This window comes from Mus caroli, unplaced genomic scaffold, assembly GCF_978045245.1.
Source record: "Mus caroli unplaced genomic scaffold, Mus_caroli_1 scaffold_6, whole genome shotgun sequence".
Taxonomy (NCBI): domain Eukaryota; kingdom Metazoa; phylum Chordata; class Mammalia; order Rodentia; family Muridae; genus Mus; species Mus caroli.
Window position 1 is genome coordinate 23,637,911 of NW_028227261.1, and position 27,673 is coordinate 23,665,583.

Below are 27,673 nucleotides of genomic sequence, written 5' to 3' on the forward strand. Positions count from 1 at the left end.
AATAATTTGTGTGTATATAGAGCAGGTATATTTTTTCAAATCAGAGTATAATTCAAACAGTGGGAGTCCTTAGAGAAAGGCTGCCTTCAGGAGAAACTAAGAGTGTGCGCTGTGAATAGGAGGTAAGAGGAAAATGGTGAACGTGGCAGACGCACTAACCTTGACGGAACAAGGCGTTTGCCAGCTCTAGGATGAATAGTCTGTAGAGCCGTATTCCAGTTTCAACTTAAGCTTTGGCACCTAAGTTACATGGAGAATAAATCGCTGCTGGTGCATTTGCTTATGTGGCTCTTCTGATACAACTTAGGAAATTAACAGGTTTTAAAAATAATGTAACTGTAAGCTGATCATGATGTTGTGTCCACATGCAGCTCTTGGGAGGCAGGCAGGTTGCAGGTTCAAGGTCACACACATACACACACACCCCGGTGTTATTTTATGTGCACATCCTGAACCCACCTCAAAGAGAAATAATATATTTGGTTTATTTTTTATTTTAATTTTAATTTTTTGGTGTTGCTAGACTTGAGCTTTGTAGATGCAAGCTCTTCTACTGAGCTACAAAGAAAAAAAAAAAGAACAAATAAACAAATGATTTTTAAACAAGCCGGTACTGGTGGTACACGCCTGTAACACCTGCAGCCCCACACTTGAGGTCAAGGCAAGAGGATCAAGAGTTTGAAGGCATAGGTGAAATTGTCTCAAAAACAAAAATAATTTGGATTTAAGTCTTTGTAAAACTTGGTTTATTTTTTGCTTATTTGTTTGTTTCGTAGACAAGAACTGGCTGAGTCCAGGCTGGACTCAGAACTGGGAACAACTTCTTGACTTGGATTCCCAAATGTTGAGATAGATTTTAAAGACTTTCAAATGAAGTATGTGTATGCACATGACTACAAGTGTCAGGCCAGGCCAGAAAAAGGATGATGGATCCCCCTAGAGCTGAAGTCACAGGTAGTTCTGAGCCACCCAGAGTAGGTGCTGGGAACTGAACTTAGATATTCATCTAGAGCAATGTGTGCTCTTAACCACTGAGCCATTTCTATGACATGTTAATTTTTAAAAAATTCTAATCCAACTTGCCTAACAGTACATTAAAGAAGCTTTGAAGTCAGATCCTGTTAGTCTTTTTTTTTTTTTACTTGCTCAAAAACTGGAGTGTTTTCTTTAACTTTTTTCATTTAAATTTTTTAAAGATTTGATGTGTATAAGAGAGCTCTGCCTGGGGCTGGTGAGATGGCTCAGTGGGTAAGAGCACCCGATTGCTCTTCTGAAGGTCCAGAGTTCAAATCCCAGCAACCACATGGTGGCTCACAACCATCCGTAACGAGATCTGGCGCCGTCTTCTGGAGTGTCTGAGGACAGCTGCAGTGTACTTACATATAATAAATAAATCTTTAAAAAAAAAAAAAGAGTGTTCTGCCTGCATGTATGTCTGTATACCAAGTGCATGCCTGGTGCCTTCAGAGGCCAGAAGAGGGTATCAGATCCCATGGAACTGGAGCTAGAGATGGTTGTGAGCTGCCATGTGGGTGCTGGGAATCCAGTCTGGGTCCCCTGGAAGAGCAGGGGCTCTTTTCTCCAGCCCCATACATGGGGTCTTTGTAGTGTCCTCACTGTGTAACACTGGCTGGACTGCAACTTGCTCTGTAGCCCTGGCTAACCTTGAACTCAGTGAGATGCCTAGCTCTGCTAGGACTAGATGCACTACCACACCGACTCACCTTAACCTTTTTGGATTCATTTTCAAAATTTATCCGACTGACCTGTTGTGGGTACCCTGGTTCAGACTGGCAGTAGTTTTCAACAAGGACCCGAAATAAATATCTGTTCTTTGGGTGACCTTGGGACATGTAGGGTAGGTAATTCACACATCATTGTGATTGAATGAGGGTTGCTACTGATAATTAGTTTGTAAAGACCAGGGATATTAAATCATTCTGTGCTATGTAGGCTACATAAGCTGTACATTGAAGAATATTTAGGTTCAGAATGCTAACCTCAGCCATTGAGAACCCATGTAAAGTATGCAGATATTGGACCTGGACATGTATACCACTGCTCTCTTCTCTGTAAACTAGGTAAAGTAGTATAGTTTCAAGTTTTCAATAAATTGTGTGTGTGTAGTGAGGCAGGACTCTATTGCCTGCTTCCTCCCCCACCCCCACCCCCCAAAAAAGGAAAAAAGACAAGGAAAAAAACCAAAATCCCTTAAGATGACTTGTTTTTTAAGACAGGGTCTCTCTTTGTAGCCTTGACTGGCTTGGAACTAGCTATATAAATGTGGCTGTCCTTTTACTTTTACCTTCCAAGAACAGGATTATGGGTATGTGGCACTATACCAGGCTTCTTGGCAGATCTTATTTCTATCTTTTAATATTTTCAGGTTTTATGTTATTTTCATTAAAAATCAGCTAACTCGCCGGGCAGTGGTGGTGCACGCCTTTAATCCCAGCACTTGGGAAGCAGAGGCAGGCGGATTTCTGAGTTTGAGGTCAGCCTGGTCTACAGAGTGAGTTCCAGGAGAAACCCTGTCTTGGAAAAAAAAACCCCAAAACCCAAACAAACAAACAAAAAATCAGCTAACTGTGGTGAGCCCAGTGGCACACATTGTAATTCCAGTTACTCAGGAGGCTAATATAGGCGAATTGCCATGAGTTTGAAACCAACCTGTACTACAGAGTGATAAACATATAGAACATGCCTTTAATCCCAGAATTCTGGAAGCAGAGACAGGCTAATCTCTGTAAGTTTGAGACCAGCCTAGTTGGCATGCATAGCAAGTGCCAGGCTAACCTAGGCTTCATTTTAAGATCATGTCTCAAAAGCCAAAACAAACTACAACAGTAGTAAAATAAAACTAAACAACAAAAGTAAATTAAGGGGGACTAGAGAGATGGCTCAGTGGTTAAGAGCACTGACTGCTCTTCTGAAGGTCCTGAGTTCAAATCCCAGCAACCACATGGTGGCTCACAACCATCCATAATGAGATCTGACGCCCTCTTCTGGAGTGTTTGAAGACAGCTACAGTGTACCTACATATAATAAATAAATCTTTTTTTTAAAAAAGTAAATTAAGGAGTTCATAGTAGCTGAAATGGGGCTGAGAATAAGAAAGATGTGGCCTGCTGCTGTTTTACAGGTTTAATCCAGTTTGCCGTGGACATAGCCATTACAAAATAAGGCCCTGGGGTTTTCCATGTACTGCTTTGTTAGCAGTCAACCTGCTTGGAATGTCTTATTGCTGATTAGGTTTTCAAGAACTACATTGCAGTATAGTGCATGCTTAGAGCATGGCTCTATTGTGAGTCTTTCTATGTTGTTATGATAAGGTTTTATATGTCAGTAGGTATAACTGAGGTAGAATGTAGCTCTAGGTGTTTGATTATTAAACTAAATAGTTTGTTCTTGTAATACAGGGCTAATAATACAACTGGATTAAGCACTAATTCTTTGAAAGGGGCCTATCTTGAGAAATCTTGAGCTTCAACAATGTGGATAGTCAGTTAAGGAATTGCATGTGAAGTCACCTAATAAAAATTTACTGACCTTACACTCCAAAAAAGTGCTTAATTCAATTTCATCAGCTGGCTCACACTAAAGTGAAAAATGCCTCTTGTTACAGGTTCCAATGTGATTCAAAAAGGCAGTTCTCTGGGAACTGAGTGGCAGACACCAGTTATCTCAGAGACCTTTCGGAGCCGCTTCAGCCGCTGCTCAAGCATTGCTGACAGTGGGGACACAGCCATTGGGACATCATGCTCAGACATTGCAGAGGGTAAGTTTGATTCCCGATTTGACTGTCAGCATGCACTGCCATTTTCCATTTGAATTCCACATAGTCATTTACAGAATGATTGTAAGAACAGGCTATTCAGTCATGGAATCTGAATAACCACAAATAATCTCAAGCATATTTATTTATTTATTATATACAGTGTTGTGCCTGCATGTGTGCCTACATGCCTGAAGAGGGCACCAGATCCCATTACAGATGGTTGTGAGCCACCATGTTCTTGGTGGGAATTGAACTCAGGACCTCTGTAAGAGCAGTCAGTGCTCTTAACCTCTGAGCCATCTCTCCAGTCCAAGCTCGCTTACTTCTTTCTTTCTTTCTTTCTTTCTTTCTTTCTTTCTTTCTTTCTTCCTTTCTTTCTTTCTTTCTTTCTTTCCAAGCTTCCTTCCTTCTTTCTTTCTTTCTTTCTTTCTTTCTTTCTTTCTTTCTTTCTTTTTAAGACTTATTTATTTATTTTTATGTATGTCAGCACACTGTAGCTGTACAGAAATTTGTGAGACTTCATGTGGTTGTTGGGAACTGAATTTTTAGGACCTCTGCTCGCTCGTTCCGATCAACTCTGCCTGCTCAGGCCCAAAGATTTATTTATTATATGTAAGTAAACTGTAGCTGACTTCAGACATGCCAGAAGAGGGCATCAGATCTCATTATGGGTGGTTGTGAGCCACCATGTAGTTGCTGGGATTTGAACTCAAGACCTTCAGAAGAGCAGTCAGTGCTCTTACCTGCTGAGCCATATCTCCAGCCCCAAGCTTATTTCTTAATAGCACCAAATTTTCTGTCTTACTATGGTGTGTGTACACACCTGTTCTTTGTTCTTGGTTCTGTGGTTCTTGAGGTTGAGCCCTGGGCCTCACACATGCTCCAGGTGTCCTACTATTCAGACATAGCCCTGGCATAGTGTTTTTTTGTCAATGGCCCTTTTTCCATTGTTAATCTAGGCCCATTTGTACTATTCCCATCTTCATCTATCTGCTAGCTAGTCCACTTGTACTATTATGCATGCTCTAGTAGTCCCACAAGGCTTTCCCCGTGCCCTCTCCTTTACTGAGCTCCTTCCATATAACCTCTATTTTTTTTTCTTTTTGTGTCTCTAATGTCTCTGCCACTTGCTTTTGCACATGTGTACCAATTACCCATAAGTACTTTACAAGGCATTTAAATGGGGCCTAGAGGGCAGAAGATCTAATGATAATAATTACTATTTATGGGGCCAGACATAGTGGTATATGCCTTTAGTTCCAGCACTTGGGAAGCAGAGGCAGGTAGATCTCTGAATTCAAGGCCAGCTTGGTCTGAGTTTAGGACAGCCAAAGCTACATAGTAAGACCCTTTCTCATAAAAACAAACAAAAAATTACTATTTTGGGGGCTGGAGTGATAGCTTATCAGTTAAAAGCACTTGTTGCTCTTGTAAAGAAGCCAAGTTTAATTTCTAGCTCCCCCTTCAGGTAGCTCACAATAGTTTGTAACTTCAGTATGGTGCACATGCATACATGCAGACAAAATACTCATGTGAATAAAATAAGTCTGTTTTTTAAGTGTGTATATTATTTTGTGGTTTTGGTACAGTGTCTTATATAGACCAGTCTGTCTTTGAACTTGCTGTGTAGTCAGGTATAAGTTGATTTCCTGCTTCCATCTCCCAAGTACTTGTTTGACAGGAGTGTGTCACCATGCCATCTTGTAATAAAAAAATATAATGAAGCAGGAATGGTAGGAGGTAAAAGTAGCTTTTATTCTCCTATTGGGAATTGTCGTCTCAGAAGTGTACTGCCTCTGTCTGCTAACCTTGGCTTTGCCCTGGAAGCTTCTAGCCTCCAGTAATCTTATCTAGGCCTAGATTGTTTTCAGCCTCTGAGACCTACTGCGGAATAAGCTCACCCTTTCTTTTTCTTTCCGAGCCCTGACTGGCTGGATCAGCTCAGCTGTTTTGGCTCAATCTCCTCTCCACACTAACTGATTCAATCTGGCTTCTCTGTCTCTCTGCTTCTCCTGAACTGCTCTGCTTGGCCTCAAACTAACTTTGGCAATCTGCTCTGATCTTCTGCTCCTTCTCGTTCTCTGGCCCATTCTTCACCTGTGTCTAGTTTGTTCTCTCTTGAACCTGTCTCTGTAAAACTCTCCCGTTGGGAGAACACCAAGTCCCAGAAGTTACCTGTCCTCTAGCCTCCTATAGGTGCACTGTGGTGTGTTTGAGCCCATGCACACACATAACCAATTATCTTTTTTTACAATGTAATTTTAAAACAATTAAGTTTGAGGTTAACCTAGGTTACTTTGTAGTCCGTGTTCTAATAAAACAAACAACCAAGAGGACTCAGCACTTGCCTACCATTCATTCAGGTTCTACCATCTCTCATTCCTCCCACCCCACGGCTACATGACACTGTCTCCAGAACTTAAAAGAGAACAAGGATGTTAAGTCTGTTTCATTTTTATTGAGGCTAAGGGAAAGTGCCAGAGTTTAACTTCCAGCACCACAAGCATGCAGTGATTTTGTTTACTTGCTTGCTGAAATCTTGGCCTTCCATCACACACACACCCTCTCCCTCCCCTCTTCCTCCTTTTTATTCTTTCCTTCCCTTCCCTACGCCCCCCTCCCCTTTCTTTCTTTCATAAGGTGTCTCATCTTCCCAGGCTGTTCTAGAACTTATATGTAGCAAAGGATGGCCTTGACCTTCTTCTCTTCCTATCTCCACTTTCTGTTTGTGGGCATATGCTATACTACCCAGTTTAAGCAGAGTTAGAGATTGAACCCAGGACTTCATGGATGCTGGCAAGCAGATGCACTCTACCTCCTGACCCTAGAGCTCATTGACTCAGCTAGACCGTGTCAGACAAGATCGTGTCTGACAAGCCTCGAGGATTCTCTTGCACTAGGATGAAGAGCTTTTGCTACCTTGCTCAGCTTTTTGCCTGGGGCTGGTAATTAAACTCAGGTCACCAGACTTTTCACAGCAAGTATTTTACCAACTAAACAGTCTTCCCCCAGCCTACTTGTCTGTCGTTTTTGTTTTTATACTGTGACTCTGTGTTGCTGGAGATCAAATCAAGGGCTTTTGTACATGTTAGGCAAATGCCCTATCACTGGAATATAACCCAGTCTTATGCCATAAGAATTTAATTTTTTTCAGATTTTAGAGACAGTGTTTCATATAGTAGTTGGACTGACCTCGAAGTCACTATTTCAAAGCTTGGAAGACAACTAATGGAATTACAGGCATTCGGTACACCATCCAGTCTAGCTTGATTTGATTTTTTTTTTAATTTATTTTTATTTTATGATCTATATGAGGATGTCACATCCCCTGGAACTGGAGTTACAGACAATTGTGAGCTACCATGCGGGTGCTAGGAATTGAACCAGGTCCTTTGGAAGAACAGCCCACTCTCTAGTCCTCCCGCTTGATTTTTTTTTTTTTTTTTTTTTTTTTTTTGGTTTTTCGAGACAGGGTTTCTCTGTGTAGCCCTGGCTGTCCTGGAACTCACTCTGTAGACCAGGCTGGCCTCGAACTCAGAAATCCGCCTGCCCAAGTGCTGGGATCAAAGGTGTGCGCCACCACCACCCAGCTCAGCTTGATTTTTTAAAATTAGGCTTTCTAGATTTTAGAATTTTGTGTTATGGATGCCCAACCAGTCAAATCTGCAAATATCCCCAAATTACCCCGTCTCCTTCCGACATTTGTACCACTTTTGGTCCCAACTGCTTCAGAATAGAATTATTCAACCTATAGTTGCTGAGCTGATTCAAACTAAGAAATTTAGAATTACAGCCTTGAAATGTCAAACGCTCCATGATTTGGGGAACTGTGGCTGTACATAAAAATCCCGTAAAGTGAATCTGGAATCTGGGAGCTAGAAATTAAACTTGGCTCCTTTACAAGAGCAACAAGTCCTTTGAAAATCATAGAATGTAGTGCAAGTTTGAAAATAAGTACTACTTTCAAAATATTCTAAAAGACAATTGAGACTTCAGGTGTGACTTGCTGTCTTAAAGCCTGGGTCTGGTTCCTCGTTTTAGCAGTGCTTACAGTCTCAGTGTCCTCTCTCATTACTGAGCAGTGGGGACAGCCGGGACCTCTTCTGAGAGCTGGGAGATGGTGCTTATCCCAGAGCTGATACTGAGAACATGAAATAGATTACCTGCTGGGCTTAGACACTGCAGCCTCCTTCAGCCTTTAATCATACTGAAGTCCTGACCTACCCTACAGAACCTGCCCTTTAACTCCGAAGCTTTCTTCTTGCTGATCCTAAGAGGCTAATGAATGTTATCAGAAGTTATCTGCTTTGGGGGAATTCTATATGCTTTCTTGTTTTTAACAGAGTTTGACTGTGTAGCCCAGCCTGCCTGGAATTTCGTAGCTCAGTCTGGTCTTGAATTTGTAGTCCTCCGACTTTAGCCTTCCAGGTGTGCTACAAGTTAGGTATGTACAAGCACTCCAGGCTTAGTTGTTGGTGGTGGTACTGGTTTTGTTGGGTTTTGTTTTGTTTTGTTTTTAGTATAATCTCTTATATACCTCCATGATAACCTGAATATAGGAAGTTGTATACTTCACATAATTACAAGGGATAATTTGAATTGAATGTAATTGTTGTTATTTCTTTTGGTTTTAGAGATATTTTGTTTTGTTCTGAGACAGGGTCTTACTATACAGCTCAGGCTAGCTTTCAGCTAGCTATGTAGCCCAGGTAGGCCTCAAATAAATATAAGTCTAGTCTGAAAAAAAGTTTAAAATCATATTCTAGTACAGACAAATAGGCAAATGGACAACAAAATAAAAACAGATTTCTGTATTTACCCACTTGAGCATGCTCAGTGTGCTAGAGTGAAACCTGAGAGTTACTAAAAATAACCTCGAATGTTCAGGCAGTCGGCTCTGGGGTGTGGGAGAGAGCGAGCCTGACTCAGATGCTGCACGCTCCTGCCTGGATCCTCAGCCGCTCCGTCTCCCTCCTAGCTTCACGGTAGCTTGGACTCATTGCTCACGTCACTGGGGAGCTCTTAGAGGTCAGAGGACTTTAGCACTCCCTGGAAGGAAAATTGTTTTTATTAAATTAGATTATAATTTAGATTTGCTTAGCTTCCAGAGAGTAGCCTATTCCATTTCCCTTAAAGTAAGTGATTTTTTTTTTAATTTAGTTTTCAGCTTTCTCAAGTTGTTGTATGATTTTTTTTTTCTCTTCCTTTTTTAGGGGGCAAGGGTTTTATTCTGTAGCCATGGCTGGCCTGGAACAGTCAGTGTAACCCATACTGGCCTTAAACACAGGATAATTCTTCTACTCCACCTCCAAGTGCTAGGATCATAGGCATAAGCCAGGCTTCCCCCTCCTCCCTGCTCCTTCTGATCACACTCTCTCTACTTGGTCTGAAAACAAAGAATGTCTAGCATTGCCACCAAACAAGAAAAGCTGCTGCTTTAATCTTAACTCACGGAAGACTCTTCTCTCCACAGATTTTTGCAGCTCCAGTGGCAGCCCTTCCTTCCAGCCAATCAAAAGCCACATAACCATTCCAACTGCCCATGTGATGCCTTCTACTTTGGGGGCCTCTCCTGCCAAACCAAATTCTGCACCTTCCGGGCCTTCTTCCGCTAAGCTGCCCTTGTCAGGATTGACTGAAGGCGTGGGGATGACAAGAAATGGAGACTTCGGTGCCGTGAAGCGCTCTCCAGGCCTAGCAAGGGATTTTATGTACCTCCCTAGTGCTGCCGGGGAGAATGGGAGTCAGCAGTCCTGGTTCCCAGCAGTGGGCCACGAGAGAGAGGGAGAGATGAGGAAGTTCGATGTTCCTAGCATGGAGTCTACCCTTAACCAGCCAGCCATGCTAGAGACGTTATACTCAGATCCACATTACCGAGCCCATTTCCCCAACCCAAGACCTGATACAAATAAGGATGTATACAAAGTATTGCCAGAATCCAAGAAGGCACCGGGCAGTGGTGCAGTATTTGAGCGGAACGGACCACATGCTAGCAGCAGTGGGGTGCTCCCTTTGGGACTCCAGCCTGCGCCTGGACTTTCCAAGTCACTATCCTCTCAGGTGTGGCAACCAAGTCCTGACCCTTGGCATCCTGGAGAACAATCCTGTGAACTCAGTACTTGTCGACAACAGTTGGAATTGATCCGTTTACAGATGGAACAAATGCAGGTAAAGAACTGTTTCTTGAATTTTGCATGTTGTGTTCCTCCTTGAACTTCATAATCTTTGTCTTACACGTTTTAGGATTGTGGGTGGTTGGGTTGGGTTGGGTTGGTTTTTTTGTGACAGTGTTTCTTTGTGTAGCCCTGGCTGTATTATTACATTTATATGTTAGTGTGGGTTTGTGCATATGAGTACAGTGACCAAGAAGGCCAGAAGAGGGTGTGGATCCCCTGGAGCTGGAGTTAAAGGCAGTTGTGAGCCACCTGACATGGGTACTAGGAACTGGACTCAGGTTCCCTGGGAGAATAAGACATGCTCTTAATTGCAGAACCATCTCTCTGGCCTACTTTGCCCTTAAAAAGTGTTAACTGTAATATAAATCAAGATAATGTTTGTAGACAGGAAAAGAAAATGTAGTTGTTGGCCATTGAACCTGTTGTAGTGTGATAAAAGACCAGATATGTTCTCTAAAGTAGAGAATTAGAGGGAAAGCCAAGAGATAGGCCACTAACACCGATCACATGCTCATGGTATGCTGCTTGCTTGCTTTTTTTTTTTTTTAAGATTTATTTATTATTATATGTAAGTACACTGCAGCTGTCTTCAGACACACCAGAAGAGGGCATCAGATCTCATTACAGATGGTTGTGAGGCACCATGTGGTTGCTGGGAATTGAACTCAGGACCTTTGAAAAAGCAGCCAGTGCTCTTTAACAGCTGAGCCATCTCTCCAGCCCTCTTGGTTGGTTTTGTTGTTAAACTGTCCTGGTGCCTCCTCGCCCCAGCGCTGCTGAAGAATGAGAAGGGAAGGGCAGGAGTCTTCTCCTTCCCTGATCTGTGAGCTCCTGAGTTAACTGACCTTAGAAACTAGAGACTTTCTGAGCAGAGTTTAGTTGGCAGACATCTGCCTGGCAAGTTCTTTCCAGTCTTGCATCAGAGCTAAAATTATTTTTAAAACATCAGGCTGAGCCTGACTAGACCTTGACTTCCAGTGCTGACTGAGTGCTGCCCAGGTGTTTCCAGATACCTTTGGTCAGGCTCAAACTTCCTGGCCTGTTTGCCTTCCAGCTTCAGAACGGAGCCATGTGTCACCATCCTGCTGCTTTTGCTCCATTACTGCCCACCCTAGAGCCAGCACAGTGGCTCAGCATCCTGAACAGTAACGAGCATCTCCTGAAGGAGAAGGAGCTCCTCATTGACAAGTAAGATGGCGGGGCCCGTGCCAGGGCGGTGACCCCACCTAATCCCTTTCCTCATGGTAGAGATGGTAGAGCATCTCCGTCTGGCAGGGCTTGGGGGTGGGTGAGTGATTCATTGCAGTTCGTCTTTCCTTGGTTTTTCCCATTAAACTTTTTCTCATTCGATCCTACCTTTTCAGCAAAATATAATGTCCCACATACTTTTGGGACATAGTAGAATAGCATACATAGCTGCCTTCCAAACTGTGACGTCTAGAATCAAGGTCTGAGGATTGGCACCCATCTCTCTAAGGAAAGGGGCTCATACTATAAAGGAGTTAATGTCGGGATCTCAAATCTGACTTTGTTGGGTTTGCAGGCAAAGGAAGCATATCTCTCAGCTGGAGCAGAAAGTGCGCGAGAGTGAACTGCAAGTCCACAGTGCCCTTTTGGGCCGCCCTGCCCCCTTTGGGGATGTCTGCTTATTGAGGCTACAGGTAAACATAGCCCCCACAACAGCACTCTTCTTCCTATAGTTTAGTATTTTTCCTGTGCTTAGATATCCAGGATATACAAAAGGAGTCAAACGACAAAGGTGTCCTGTCCTTAAAGAGAAAACATCGTAAACTTTGCTGAGCACTTGAGAGATTAGAAAAGACTTTGGGGGAAGGTCCAGATGTCTTGGTATCAGAAGATATTTGGAAAACAGAGGGATAGAGCGATCATCTTAGAAGTCCTTGTGTTTTCTGTGTTTGTTTGTGTGTGGCGGTGGGGGGGTTAAAAAAAAAAGAGGTTGATGTGTATGAATGTGTTGCCTGCATGTATGTAAGTGCACAGTATTCATGCCTAGGGCCTGAGGAGTCAGAAGAGGATGTGCAATTGCTACAAGTAATCTAAACCAGTGTGCCGGCTGGGTAGCCCCTGTGTCCCTGGAAGCCAGAAGAGGGCATCAGAAATCCCTGGAATTAGAGTAGCAAATGATTGTAAACTGTTACATGGATGCAAGAATCAAGCCTAGGTCCTCTGGAAGAGAGCATCCAGTACTCCTAACACCTGAGCCATCTCTACAACCTTATAGAGCTCTTTTGTTTGTTTGTTTGTTTTTCTTTTCTTTTTGGTTTTTCAAGACAGGGTTTCTCTGTGGAGCCTGACTGTCCTGGACTTTCTCTGTAGACCAGGTTAACCTCGAACTCAAAAGATCTGCCTGCCTCTGCCTCCTGAGTGCTGGTATCAAAGATATACGCCACCGTTGCCCTGCATTCTTAGAAGTCTTAATCTGTCAGCCTGGTCAAATAGAGTGGCAGAGGCAGTGGCAGTTTTAGAGCTTTTCTCATTTGTATTCCTTTGTACCTAGGAACAGCTTAGAGAAAACTGTTTTCTCACTGGGGCCACTGTCCATTAGGATTGAGACGGAATCTGCTTTGTAAACAGAGATTGTGCTGTTTGTGCTTTCGGGTGATGAATATCAGATTATGGTAGTAAGGCCTGTTGAATCCAATAGCATCAGAATATCACCTACTTTACAGATGAGACCAGGATGAGGAGAGGGAGCCAGGCTTCCAACCTGAGTCTTGACATGTTTGTCTGTGGTCCTCTCTCAGTGCTGGGTCTCCTTGGTATTGCTGTGGGCTTTGTTTTGATTTAATTGTATTTTAATGTGTATGAGTATTTTGCCTGCCTGTATGACTGTGTACCATGTGTGTGCCTGGTACCCATGGAAGTCAGCAGGGGGCTTCAGATCCCATGGAACCAGAGTTACACATGGTTGTTAGTTGCCATTGGGTGGTGGTACTGAGCTGGGGTCTTCTGTGAGAGCAACAAGTGCTCTTAACCACTGAGCCATCTATCCAGCCCCCAGTATTGCTGTTAAAACAGTGCTTCTCATATTTGACAGCACATCTGAGTCACTTGCAGGCCTTACCACAGCACAGATTACTGAGATCTGTCCCTAGCATTTCTGATTCAATGGGCCAATGAGTAACAGATTCCAGGAATGAGTGGTCCTGACTCTCTTGGTTCTAGAGAAGAAGCACTGCCTGTAGAAATCACTGGAGAGGGATGACAATTGGCCTAGAGTGGTGGGAATGTGTAATTACAGGACCCAGTTACTTATTAAGAATTTTTTGGCAGGAGCTGCAGCGAGAGAACACTTTCTTACGGGCACAGTTTGCACAGAAGACAGAAGCCCTGAGCAAGGAGAAGATGGAGCTTGAAAAGAAACTCTCTGCTTCTGAAGTTGAAATTCAGCTCATTAGGGAGTCTCTAAAAGTGACACTACAGAAGCATTCGGAGGAGGGGAAGAAACAGGAGGAAAGGGTAAGCTGAGAAGCTGATGGCTCTCTAAACCACAGGAGAGTCGGGAGGCAGCCCTCTCTGCCAGAGTCTGTTCTCAACCAAGAGAAGTCTGGTGAGACTTCCTTGGTTTCTCACACGGCCAATCTAGAGATGGACTCCACTTCTCTGCCTCATTTCTACAAGATTGCTCCAGTCAGGGAGAGCTGTACAGTCCCTCACCAGCCCAGGGTCTGTTGTGTTTCCCTCTCTGGGCATAGATGTAACAGATGGCACATAGCAAGAGGTTTAAGTGCCTGGGGTAAACCTAACTCCATCCAGCCTGGTATCTCTTCATCCTGCTGAGAAGAGGAGAAAGATTTCCTGCTTGCAGCTAGATTTGAGTTTGTCAGTGCTCTTAGAACTCCTTAGGAGAAAATTTGTCACCATTGGGGAGGGTCTTTAAAATTGTGGGATTCTGTTGGTTCTAGCTTTCTCCAGAAGTATTCCTGGGGACTAACTGTGCTCTAGGCTACTTATATAAAACTCAGTTCCAACAGTGCTGCTGTGTTTGTTTTTGTTAGCAAGGTCTCTCTGAGTAGCACTGTAGAGTGCTGGAACTCGCTCTGTAAATCAGGCCAGCCTCAAACTCCTGAGTAGTGGCCACCACCACCCAGCCAGTGCTTCTATCTTTAAATTCCACTTGTTCGTGTGGGGCAGGTACACAGAGGGTACTGTGGAAATTGGTTCTCTCTCCTTTCACTGTGTGGGTCCTGGGAATTGAACTCAGGTCATCTGAGTTGGTGGCAAGTGCCTTACCCATTGAGGCACTGGCCTTAATTTCATAGAAACCTGCTTCTGCCACAGCAGGCTCTCTTTTGCCCTTTTATTCAGTCCAAGACTCCAGCCCATGGTGACACCACCTGGGGGTGGGTCTTCCCACCTCAAGTTACCTAATCTAGAGAAATCCTTCACAAACAAGGCAAAAAGATTATCTCCTCAATGGTTCTCTATCCTGTTGAGTCAGTGTGTAAGACTTTCTGCTAAAAAATTCCCACAATGGAAGGAAAAAACCAACTCCTGAAAGTTCTCCTTTGACCTCCACACATGTGCCACAGGTACCCTCACACACACCATATATAGACACAGTAATCATTTAAAGGGAGGAGATGTCAAGCACAGTGGTACATGACTTTAATCCTAGCACTCAGGAGGCGGAAGCAGGCATAGGCCAACTAAGACAGCATAGTGAGAACCTGTCACTAAAAAATAAAAATAAAGGGGCTGGAGAGATGGCTCAGTGGTTAAGAGCACTCACTGACTGCTCTTCCAGAGGTCCTGAGTTCAATTCCCAGCAACCACATGGTGGCTCACAACCATCTGTAATGAGATCTGATGCCCTCTTCTGGTGTGTCTGAAGACAGCTACAGTATACTCATACAAATAAAATAAGTCTTTAAAAAAATATAACACCTACATTTTATTTTAGAGATTTTAGTTTTATTTCTTTGTGTGAGTATATGCCATATATGTGAAGATGGCTCCTGCATTGGCTCTTCTGGAACTGGAGTTAAGGAGCAGATGAGCTGCCTGACATGCGTGCTCTCTTAACTGATGAGCCAGTTCAGGCAGCCCTGGAGTTTTTATTTGGTGTGGGTCTTGGTTTTTGGTCTTACTACTTTACATTTGTATCTGTACGTGTGTGTGTGTGTACAAGTTGTTAGATAACTCTAGAGCTGGGGTTACAGGTGATTGAAGCCTGCTTGATGTGAGTGCTAGGAACCAAACTGAGGTCCTTTAGAAAAACAGTATCTCAAACAGATATATGTGTAGATCACCACACCTAGGTAACCTACTTTTGTCTCTTTCTTTCTTTTTTTAAAGATGTATTTATTTTATTTATATGAGTACATATGAGTAACTGTCTTCAGACACACCAGAAGAGGGCATCATTTCCCATTACTGATGGTTCTGAGCCACCCTATGGTTGCTGGGAATTGAACTCAGGACCTCTGGAAGAGCAGTTTGTGTTCTTAACCACCCAGCCATCTCTTCACAACCTCTTACTTTTTTTTTTTTTTTTTTAAGATAAGGTCTTCTATGTAACTTTGCTGGCCTCAACCTCAGGGATATCCACCAGCCTTGACTCCTGAGTGCAGTTCCACACCCAGCTTGTCTTTATTGTGACCACTTTATCTTTTTGGATTTCAATCTAGAATGGATTTATCATTTTTCAGTAACCTTCCAGATGATTTTGGTATAGCCTGCGCTGTAGGAAGTACGGCTTTAGAGCTTGATGGTCACCACTTAGACCTGAGGTGAAGTCACTTTACAGACTGCGCTTTATTTGGTCATAGCCTTGGGGGAAGAGAACGGCTATGTCTCTGCTCTGACAGGAACCACCTGCACCAGTTCTCCTGGTTTCTTGTTCCCCCAGCTTCCTTATTTGTAAGCCAAAGAAAGCATCTTCATTCAACAACACTTTATTGGATTCCTGCTGAAAATTCAATGCTTTAGGAGTAGGATAATTTAACAAAATGGATATAATCCATAGAAATAGCCATTCTTAAACAGTTTATCCTATCAGACAGGTGATTATAGCATGACAGTGCCACAGTTTGTTTTTAATGCATACCTGTGTTTTGCCTAAAAGTATGTCAGCTTGCCACATTCATGTAGTGCTCTTGGAGCCCAGAAGAGGGTACCAAATCCCCTCAAACAGGACATACAGGTAGTTGTGAGCCACCATGACAGTGCTGGGAATAGAACTTGGGTCCTCTGCAAGGGCAGCTCTTAACTGCTGAGTCATCTCTCCAGCCCAGATACCAGTTTGGTTTTTGTTTTGTTTTGTTTTAATAAAGTCAAAATTTTTATTGAGGGACTTTGATTCCTTTGCTATCCATCCAGGCCAGTCAGGTTCAAGATTTCTGAAAGCAGCCCCTTTTCGATGAAAGATGTTTAGCCCACTTGTGCTGTCAGCCTTTTATGCTTTTATCTCTCTTTCTACTAAGGACATAGTCCTGACAACTTCAAGGCTCTCCACCAGAGTATTTCTGGCAATTTCTTCAAACAGTTTGCTTTAGAAACCATTTTAAAGTAGATCTGCCTCTCACTTGCTAATCAAGGGTAGAGACAGCAGTCACTGAAAAATGTTCATAGCCTTAAAGGAATAAATAAAAACAGACTTGATGTTTCTTTCACTAGGTCAAAGGTCGTGATAAACATATCAATAATTTGAAAAAGAAATGTCAGAAGGAATCAGAGCAGAACCGGGAGAAGCAGCAGCGTATTGAAACCTTGGAGCGCTATCTAGCTGACCTGCCCACCCTAGAAGACCATCAGAAACAGACGGAGCAGGTAGCAACCATCTCTGGCTATACCGGGAGTAAATGGAGTGGCAAGGCAAGGGGATGGTCTCATTATCCCTGAGTTCTTAAAAGGACTATGGCGGAGGAGTCATGTTAGCTAGGTTTACAACTGGATGCATTTTATTTTTTCAATTGAGACAGTCTCTCTATTTAGTCCTGGCTGTCCTAGAACTTGCTGTGTAGAATAGTCTGGCCTCAAACTGAGAGAGATTACCTGCTTCAGCCTCCTGAGCACTGGGATTAAAGGCCTGCCCAACTTGGTTTGTTTCTGAGAAAGAGGGGGTCTCATAGAAAAGCCCTGGCTGGTCTAGAACTCACTATGTACAGCAGACTGGCTTGAACTCAGCGAGGTCACCTGCCTCTTGCTGGGATTAAAGACATGTGCCACCACACCCAGCTTCAGAGCTCCAGATGTTGAGATAGCTACTCATAATTCCTTGGCTAAGCATGGGGTCCTGTCTCCTAGCTTAAGGATGCTGAATTAAAGAACACAGAACTGCAAGAGAGAGTGGCTGAGCTGGAGACTCTGCTGGAGGACACCCAGGCAACCTGCAGAGAGAAGGAGGTTCAGCTGGAAAGCCTGAGACAAAGAGAAGCAGACTTCTCCTCTGCTAGACATAGGTAATGAATGCCCTGTGTACTTGGGGGAAGGGGGGAGTTCTGTTCTGGTGCCCTGTTAACAGTGTTCATTTCAAGTTCCTTTTCTTCTAAGAGCTTTGTGCTCTTTGAATTGAAAGTCACTTATGGCCAGGCGTGGTGGCGCACACCTTTAATCCGAGCACTTGGGAGTCAGAGGCAGGCTAATTTCTGAGTTCGAGGCCAGCCTGGTCTACAGAGTGAGTTCTAGGATAGCCAGGGCTACACAGAGAAACCCTGTCTCGAAAAAATGAGAAAAAGAAAAAGAAACTTATGAGCAGGGAATTTGTCTTTGTAGTGTAGTGGGGTTTTATCATAGTATTATTGGGAGAACCCATCTCAGTGCTTGAAACAATCTTTGAGAGCCTGGCGTGGTAGTGCGCACCTTTAATTAAACCAGTTGCCTTTGGGAGGAAGAGGCAGGCAGATCTTTATGGGTTCAAGGCCAGCTAAGGCTGTGGAGTGAGACTGTCTCAAAACAATGAAAATGGTTAAAGTAGGAAATGAAGTCATCTGGATTTTCAGAAGAGAATCTTGGTGCTAAGGCCTAGGGATTATCCACATTTTGAGTCTCTAAGCTGAAGGCTACCAGGAGCATGCATCTGTCTTTCAGAATTGATTTGGGGGGGGGGGTTGTTTGTTTCTACAGATTTATTGATTTACAGTACACTGTAGTTGTCTTCAGACACACCAGAAGAGGGCATCAGGTCCTATTACAGATGGTAGTGAGCCACCATGTAGTTGCTGAGAATTGAACTCAAAACCTATAGAGGAGCAGTCAGTGATCTTTTTTTTTAAAGATTTATTTATTTATTTTATGTATATGAGTACACTGTAGCTGTACAGATGGTTATGAGCCTTCATGTGGTTGTTGGGGATTGAATTTTTAGGACCTCTGCTTGCTCTGGTCAGCCCCACTCACTTAGGCCCTGTTCGCTTCGGCCCTGTTCGCTTCGGCCCTGTTCACTCCGGCCCAAAGATTTATTTATTATTATACATAAGTACGCTGTAGCTGTCTTCAGACACACCAGAAGAGGGTGTCAGATCTGGTAATGGATGGTTGTGAGCCACCATGTGGTTGCTGGGATTTGAATTCAGGACCTTCAGAAAAGCAGTCAGTGCTTTAATCACTGAGCCATCGTTCTAGACAGTTTTGTTTGTTTTTAGGGGGCGGGGTTGAGACAATGTCTTACTCTGTAACCTTGGCTGGCCTCAACCCACCTGCCTCTGTACCCTAAGTATTAGGATCAAAGATGTGAATCACCATTTCCAGTCCTCAGAATTGTTTTTGATTGCTTGGATAGTCTCTGAGAGCAAAAGAAGATGCTATAGTGTACTCCCAGGGCATCTTGGCAGTTTATAACACTTCCTGAAAGGATGGATGTATTTCAGCAGCCTCTTGGAGTAGATGTTTCCAATGCGTAGATTGGATTGCTCATTCTTTGTCAGGCACAGTGGCCCTCTTGTTTATCTCTGTGGTGAGTTCTCCTAGAAGGGATTTAGAGGAACCAGAAATGGAGGATTGTTATAATTTCATCTTTGTTGCTATGATAAAAATGTACTGACTAAGCAATATAGGGGGAGAAAAGGTTCATTTCATCTTACACTTGCTTTTATAATCCATCACTGGGGGAAGGCTGAAACCTTAGAGGAAATCTGCTTCCTGGCTCAAACACAGGCTCATGCTTAGTTAACTTTTTTTAAAGGTCTTATTTGTATTTACGTGTATGTATCTGTGTGTGGGTATATGTCCATAAGTACAGATACCTGTTGTATTAGTCAGGGTTCTCTAGAGTCACAGAACTTATGGGTAGTCTCTATATAGTAAGGAAATTTGTTGATGACTTACAGTCTGCAGGTCCAACTCCCAACAATGGTCAGCAGCAGCTGTGAATGGAGGTCCAAGGATCTAGCAGTTGCTTAGTCCCACAAGGCAAGCAGGCAAAGGAGAGAGAGAGCAAATCTTCCTTCTTCCAGTGTCCCTCTGTAGGTCTCCAGCAAAAGGTGTGGCCCAGATTAAAGGTGTGTGCCACCATGCCTTTATTCCCAGATGACCTTGAACCCAGAGATCTCCCTGTCTTAATCTTCTGGAATTCATAGCCACTATGCCTCAAGATCTCCATGCCAAGATCCAGGTCACAAACTTGTATCTCCCAGCCTCCAGATTAGGATCACTGGTGAGCCTTCCAATTCTGGATTGTGGTTCATTCCAGATATAGTCAAGTTGACAACCAGGAATAGCCACTACAATCCACCCCTTGTCAACTTGACACAAACAATATCTCATGTTCACATGAAACAATAACAAGGTCATTAATGCACCTAAGATGATATAACTATTCCTAGTACAATCACAAGTGTATTTGTAAATTTACAATGGGGCAATGTCCCTTGGAAACATCCTTTTAGTGTTTCAACTTAAATCCCAATTGATTTTAAAGACATTGGAAGAAAGACAAATATATTCTTAGCAAAATATGACAGAAACATTCATATTAACTTTATAATTCTCGTTTCTGCAACTGGTTACATGGCCTTAGCTAGTATTTATAACTACCTTCCTCTACTACCCATTCTGTATTTCCTTCACCCTCGGCAAGCACCTCAGCAGGTCTTGGAACTTTTCCTGGAGGATTGATCCATACCTTCATTCCTGATGGGTCTGCATCCTTTGCCATCCTGCTTGGATTAGGCTGTTGTAGTTTCCCATTGACTTTAATCACAGCACATGGTAGTACTAAGAGACGCTCTAAGGGATCTCCTACACTCCAGACATAATCCTGTCTACCTCCATTGTGGAGAGGCAATCCAACTTCCCCATGGTAATCTGGATCTATTACCCCTCCTAACACTGTTATTCCTTTCTTACACTGTTGGTTTAAGGGCATTAGAAGCCCAAAATGACCAGGGGAAAGTCTGAGCTTCCAGTTCAATGGAATGTTTGTTGTGGCTCTTGGTAGGAGCTCTGGAACCAAAACCTCTAGGCCAGCAGAACCTAGAGTTGTGGGGACAGGAAGCAAAAATTTTCCTAGAGGGTCACTAGGAGTGATAGTGAGTAGAACTATTCCCTTTCCACCCCTTGATTCCTGGACCCATGGAGCCTGGCTGTGGGGGAAACTGTACCATATATCGAACGCTGATTCAAAGCATATACTGCCTTCTGAAGAACTCTGCCCCAGCCCTCCATGCTGTTACCACCTAATTGGCGCTGTAACTGCGTCTTCAAAAGGCCATTCCAAGCCGGGCGTGGTGGCGCACGCCTTTAGTCCCAGCACTCGGGAGGCAGAGGCAGGCGGATTTCTGAGTTCGAGGCCAGCCTGGTCTACAAAGTGAGTGCCAGGACAGCCAGGGCTACACAGAGAAACCCTGTCTCGGAAAAAAAAAAAAAAAAAAAAAAAAAAGGCCATTCCATCTTTCTATCAGACCAGCTGCTTCAGGATGATGGGGAACATGGTAAGACCAGTGAATTCCATGATCGTGGGCCTACTGTCGCACTTCTCTGGCTGTGAAATGAGTTCCTTGGTCAGAAGCAATGCTGTGTGGAATACCACGACGATAGATAAGGCATTCTGTGAGTCCACGGATGGTCAGGTGGTTTTAGCAGAGGCATTAAGTGCAGGCTAGGCAAATCCATAGCCAGAATAAGTATCTGCTCCTTTCCACAGAGGAAGTGGGCCAGTGTAGTTGACCTGCCACCAGGTTACTGACTCGTCACCTCGAGGAATGATGACATATCTGGGGCTCAGTGTTGGTTTCTGCTGTTGGCAGATCTGGCATTCAGTGGCAGCTGTAGCCAGGTCAGCCTTGGTGAGTGGAAGTCCATGTTGCTGAGCCCAAGCATAACCTCCATCTCTGCCACCACGGCCACTTTGTTCATGTGCCCATTGAGCAGTGACAGGGATGGCTGGGGAAAGAGGCTGACTGTCCACAGAACGGGTCATCTCATCCACTTGATTATTGAACTCCTCCTCAGCTGAAGTCACTTTTTGGTGAGCATTGACACAGGACACAAATATCTTCACATTTTTTGCTCATTTGGAGAGATCTGTCCACATCCTTCTTCACCAGATGTCATTCTCACCAGTTTTCCAGTCATGATCTTTCCAAGTCCCTGGCCATCCAGCCAATCCATTGGCTACAGCCCATGAGTCAGTGAATAGTCATACATTTGGCCATTTCTTCTTCCAAACAAACTGTAATACCATGTGAACTGCCTGAAGTTCTGCCCACTGTGAAGATTTTCCTTCACCTGTATCTTTCAGGGTTGTTCCAAAAAGGGGTTGTAATGCTGCAGCTGTCCACTTCTGGGTGGTGCCTGCATAACATGCAGAGCCATCAGTAAACCAGGCCCTAGTCTTCCCTTCAGTCAGCCGATCATAGGGAACACCCCATGAGGCTATAGGCGCATGCTTGGCAGCAGATGGCATTGTAACAGGAGTAGAAACCATAGGCATTTAAGCAAATTCTTCATGTAATTTGCTTGTGCCTTCAGGACCTGCTCTGACCTGATCACATATATACCGCTTCCAGTTGATAATAGACTGCTGCTGTGCACATCCCACTTTATGACTTGCAGGGTCTGATAGTATCCAGCTCATGATGGGTAATTCAGGTCGCATAGTAACTTGGTGTCCTGTTGTCAAACTTTCAGTTTCCACTAAGGCCCAAGAGCAGGCCACGAGCTGTTTTTCAAAGGGAGAATAGTTGTCTGCAGATGATGGTAGAGCTTTGCTCCAAAATCCCAAAGGTCTCTTCTGTGATTCACCTACAGGGGCCTGCCAGAGGCTCCAAAAAGCATCTCTATCTTCCACCAACACATCAAGTACCATCAGGTCTGCTGGATCATATGGTCCAAGTGGTAGAGCAGCCTGCTAGCAGCCTGGACCTGTTGAAGAGCCTTCTCCTGTTCCAGGCCCCACACAAAGCTAGCACCTTTCCGAGTCACTTGGTAAATAGGCCTGAGTAACACACCCAAGTGAGGAATGTGCTGTCTCCAGAATCTAAACAGACTTAAACAGTGTGCTTCTTTCTTGGTGGTGGGAGGGGCCAGGTGCAATAACTCATCTTTCACCTTAGAAGGAATATCTCTGCATGACCGACACCACTGGACTCCTCTAAGAATTTCACTGAGGTAGATGGTCCTTGAATTTTGGTTGGATTTATTTCCCGTCTCTGATACGCATATGTGTTACCAATAAGTCCAAAGTGGTTGCTACTTCCTGCTCACTTGGTCCAATCAGCATAATGTCATCAATGTAGTGCACCAATGTGATATTTTGTGGAAGAGACAAAAGATCAAGATCCCTTCTAACTAAGTTATGACACAGGGCAGGAGAGTTAATATATCCTTGAGGCAAAACTGTGAAGGTATACTGCTGGCCTTGCCAACTGAAAGCAAATTGCTTCTGGTGGTCCTTATGGACAGGTACTGAGAAGAAGGCATTTGCCAGATCAATAGCTGCATACCAGGTACCAGGAGATGTGTTAATTTGCTCAAGTAACGAAACTACACCTGGTACAGCAGCTGCAATTGGAGTTACTACCTGATTTAGTTTTCGATAGTCAACTGTCATTCTCCATGATCCATCTGTCTTCTGCGCTGACTCGATAGGAGAGTTAAAGGGAGATGTGGTGGGAACCACCACCCCGGCATCTTTCAAGTCCTCGATAGTGGCAGTAATCTCTGCAGTTCCTCCAGAAATATCATACTGTTTTGTTTTGTTTTCTCGAGACAGGGTTTCTCTGTGTGGCCTTGGCTGTCCTGGAACTCACTTTGTAGACCAGGCTGACCTCCAACTCAGAAATCCACCTGCCTCTGCCTCCCAAGTGCTGGGATTAAAGGTGTGGGCCACCACTGCCTGGCTACGATACTGTTTTTGATTCACTATTTTCTTTGGCAGAAGCAACTCTAAAGGCTTTCATTTAGCCTTTCCAACCATAATAACCCTCACTCCACAGGTCAGGGAACTCTGCCAATTTATGTGTATATTTATCCCAGTTATACATTCTGGAACTGGGGAAATGACCACAGGATGTGTTTGGGGACCACTGGACCCTCTACCGTGAGTCAGACATCAGTCAAAACTCCATTAATCACCTCTCCTCCATCAGCCCCTACTTTAACTGGAGGGCCACATGTTTCTTGGGATGTCCTGTGTCGATTCAGGGCCAGTATCCGATCGACCCCGGGAAGTCTGGTTTATTTCCTTTCCCCAGTGCACAGTTACCCGTGTAAAAGGCCGCAGGTCCCTCTGGGAAGAACTGGAGAAAGACTAACAGCAAAACTTTTAGGTGTCTTATCAAGATCCTTCCTCGAGGGAACCTAGTCACCCCTTCATTCAAGGGGTTCTAGATCTGCAAACTGGCTCAAGTCTGGAAATTGATTCACTGGCCAAGATTGCCTTTTGCTATGATCCAGTGTAGCCTTTCTTTCATTTGTTTGAGAATTTTTCTGCTTATACAGATCAAACAGATATGCAGTAGGCTTCCTATCTATTTTGTGCCTGGAAACACCGTGATTGATTAGCCAGTACCAAAGGTCCAAACGAGTCATGCCATTATAAATTTCACCTCTCCTGTGAAATTATGACCATTATGGGGTGTTATTATAAACATTGCTTTCTCTACGCTGTCCATTATAACTATAATCACCTTGTCTCTAGCAATTCAGTGCTGCACTTGGCCCCTGTTACTTTGGGGCCCAATTAAACCCATTGCATTTAATTCATCTAATTGAGCAGCAGCATCTCCAACCCTAAGGTCTGGCACAAGGAAAGAAGCAAGGACAAAACCCTTCAAATGTGCTGGTGCCCCTCTCACCAGTTTGTGTCTTACAGGACTGGTAAAGGGCATTGTGGAGGATTAGGTTTTACACAGTGTATCCACTCTAGCATTGCAGTTTCCCTAAGCCTTAACACTGAGCCAAGGGAGATCAAGCATCTCTAACTCCTTTTCAGTAGGCCATCTTTTGATAAACACTTCAGCCAGCCATTCAGACAAACTTCTGACACCTTTTTTAACTGGGTGAGTTTCCATAGTAAATCTAGAATCTCCACTCAGAAGGCCCATGCCAATAAACTCAGCCTGCTCTAGTTTTATATTCCTTCCACCATTATCTCACACCCTTTCCATTCCCACACATATTCCCCAGACTTCTGCTTGAATGAATTAGCAAACTCATTAAGCTCTTTAGTAGTGCAGTGCACTTCCTTATGTTCTAGAGGCCTAGTTTTGCCTTGAGTCTGGTTATAGGTCTAGAAGAAACTATTACTATTAGTGGACCTTGAGAAACATCAGTATTGTCTTGTCTGGCATTTTCTTCAGTGAAAGTCATTGCTGGTTTATCAGACTCTGGGGGATTAATTTCCTCATGTGGAGAAGGCTTTATTTCAAGGGGTGGGGCTGAAGTTACTATTTCCTCAGGTGGGGCAAACCCTTGAGAATCTGAAAATTCAAAATTCTCAGCTTCAACAAGGTCTTCCCACACATCCCCATCCCAAGTTATGGGATCCCAATCTTTGCCAATTAGTGTCCTTACTTTAACTGCTGACACCCTCTGAGGCTTGAATTTTTGCTGTAATTCAGCCAACCTTATAATGAGGGGTTCAGTTTGAATTTCTGCAACTTGAGCTCTCTCTATGGTTGCTGGAGAAAAGAATCTCTTCAAGGATGCGTAGAGCTGTTCAACTTTATCACACAACTCCTTCTTTTCCTTCATCATTTTTCCCAAGATGCTAAGAGCAACCAGCCATTTTCCGGTTTTTTTCCCCATCTTGTAGAAAGCTTTGTACACTGAATCACCTAATTCATCAAGATAATCAAGGGAAATAGCTTCTTTAAGCTTGAAATATAGTTTCAACCACAGATCTTCAATATTCTCTGAGCTCCCAGGAGGGAGAGACTCTGGAGAGGTTTCAGTAGTTGAAGATGCTGGTTGTCAAACCAACTCCAGAGTTTTAAAAGATTCATCCTTTTACTTCTCCTCCTCTAGAACCACTCCCAGTACCAACTTCTGAATTAGTTAGGGTTCTCTGGAGTCACAGAACTTATGGGTAGTCTCTATATAGTAAGGGAATTTGTTGATGACTTACAGTCTGCAGGTCCAACTCCCAACAATGGTCAGCAGCAGCTGTGAATGGAGGTCCAAGGATCTAGCAGTTGCTCAGTCCCACAAGGCAAGCAGGCAAAGGAGAGAGAGAGCAAATCTTCCTTCTTCCAGTGTCCTTATGTAGGTCTCCAGCAAAAGGTGTGGCCCAGATTAAAGGTGTGTGCCACCATGCCTTTATTCCCAGATGACCTTGAACCCAGAGATCTCCCTGTCTTAATCTTCTGGAATTCATAGCCACTATGCCTCAAGATCTCCATGCCAAGATCCAGGTCACAAACTTGTATCTCCCAGCCTCCAGATTAGGATCACTGGTGAGCCTTCCAATTCTGGATTGTAGTTCATTCCAGATATAGTCAAGTTGACAACCAGGAATAGCCACCACACCTGTAGAGGCCAGATACATCAGATCCTCTTGGAGCTGGAGTGGCAGATGGTTCTGAACTGCCCAACATAGGATTCAACAAATTCAGGTCCTCTGCAAGGACACTGTGTTTTCATGCTGGCTGATCCATGCTTCAGCCGAGCTAGAATTCTTATGCAGCCCAAGACCACCTGACTAGACATGGTGCCTTCCCATAGCTACTCTGATCTAGAAAATTCTTCAGTCAAGCCTTTAAGGGTATCTCAAAATGAGTTCCCCTAAGATGATTCTAAGTTGACCATTAAAGATAACTTAGGACAGGGACAAAGCTGGCTCTGCCTTAAATAATATGCATCAAGAAAAAAAGAGGGACTGGAGAGATGGCTCAGCAGTTAAGAACACCGACTGCTCTTCCAGAGGTCCTGAGTTCAATTCCCAGGAACCACATGGTGGCTCACAACCATCTGTAATGGGATCTGACATTCCCTTCTGGTGTGTCTGAAGACAGCTATAATTGTACTTATATACATAAAATAAATAAATCTTTTTAACAAAAAGAGATGTGTTTTGTTTTGTGACAAGGTCTTGTAGCTTGACTTCATACTTGCTGTGATGTCCAGCAAATCCCTGCTTCCTCTGTTTTCCAGGATATGGTAGAATTTCAGGTCTATACCACTCTACCCAGCTAAGAGAGTTCTTGTGTATTTTTCAATTTTTTTTATATTTTCATTTTTTAAACTTTTTTTGCTTTTGTGTTTTGAGACAGGGTTTCTATGTGTAGCCCTGACTGTCTTGGAACTCACTTTGTAGACCAGGCTCGCCTCAAACTCAGAGATCCACCTGCCTCTGACTCCCAAGTAACGGGGTTAAAGGCACGTGCTACCACCATCCAGCTCAAATTTTATTTTTCTATATGAAAACAGAATACAAAAGCCTTTGGCAAATACAAAGTTAATATATTGTGCAGATAGATTCTGGCTCCTTGTAAAGAAAACTGAATTTAGCCGCGCATGGTGGCGCACAGCCCACGCCTTTAATCCCAGCACTCAGGAGGCAGAGGCAGGCGGATTTCTGAGTTTGAAGCCAGCCTGGTCTACAAAGCAAGTTCCAGGACAACCAGGGCTATAGAGAGAAACCCTGTCTCGAAAAACCAAAAAGAAAAAAGAAAAAGAAAGCTGAACTTTAGTATCTGTCAGTATCTGCATCACATGATCCTCAGCTGTGGGTTGGAGGTGTAAGACAGAAAATAGTAGAACCAAGAGTTAAAAGCTACAATAGGGCCTGGGGGAGATGGCTCAGTGGTTAAAAGCACTGGCTGCTCTTCCAGAGGTCTTGGAGTTCAGTTCCCAGCACCCACATGGTGGCTCACAGCCATCTATAGGGGATCTGACGCCCTCTTCTGGCATGGGAGTGTATATTCAGCAGAGCACTCACATTAAATAAGTAAGATTTTAAAACAACAGCCACAATAGTTCTGATTTCATAGTTCTAGAAGAAGAAATTGTCTTTCAGCTCTCAAGATAAACAGTCTGTGGAAGAAGCCAATGGAGAAAACCTCAGAGTGGACATGGAATCCCAGCAGAAGGAATGTGACTCCCTCCGAAAGGTGACTAGGCTTTCTGAGTCTGGCCCGGGCAGGCTGGGAGGGAAGAAGAGAATGCATACTGGGAAGGAACCAGGAGTTCCTGGTCTTAAGCTACCCAGGGTCTGCTAGAAAGAGCTTTTCTCTCTTTTAAGAAGTCAGCCTTGTGTAGTAAGTTTACATTTTAGATATTCAATCACAGGCAGATTGCTTATCAAGAATATACACAA

The 27,673-nt window shown here is 43.8% G+C and overlaps 1 protein-coding gene across 3 annotated transcripts in view; it reads left to right on the forward strand.

The window, feature by feature from the left end:
* Positions 1-27,673, forward strand: part of Cep85 (centrosomal protein 85) — a 52,571-nt gene that overhangs the window by 16,377 nt on the left and 8,521 nt on the right. For all 3 annotated transcript variants that reach the window (XM_021160249.2, XM_085838863.1, XM_029476304.2), the window contains exons 3-10: positions 3,626-3,778; positions 9,252-9,946; positions 11,009-11,142; positions 11,498-11,615; positions 13,249-13,434; positions 16,594-16,746; positions 17,224-17,378; positions 27,374-27,467. In XM_021160249.2, the coding sequence (XP_021015908.1) occupies positions 3,626-3,778; positions 9,252-9,946; positions 11,009-11,142; positions 11,498-11,615; positions 13,249-13,434; positions 16,594-16,746; positions 17,224-17,378; positions 27,374-27,467 (1,688 nt within the window). The remainder of the gene's footprint in view (positions 1-3,625; positions 3,779-9,251; positions 9,947-11,008; positions 11,143-11,497; positions 11,616-13,248; positions 13,435-16,593; positions 16,747-17,223; positions 17,379-27,373; positions 27,468-27,673) is intronic.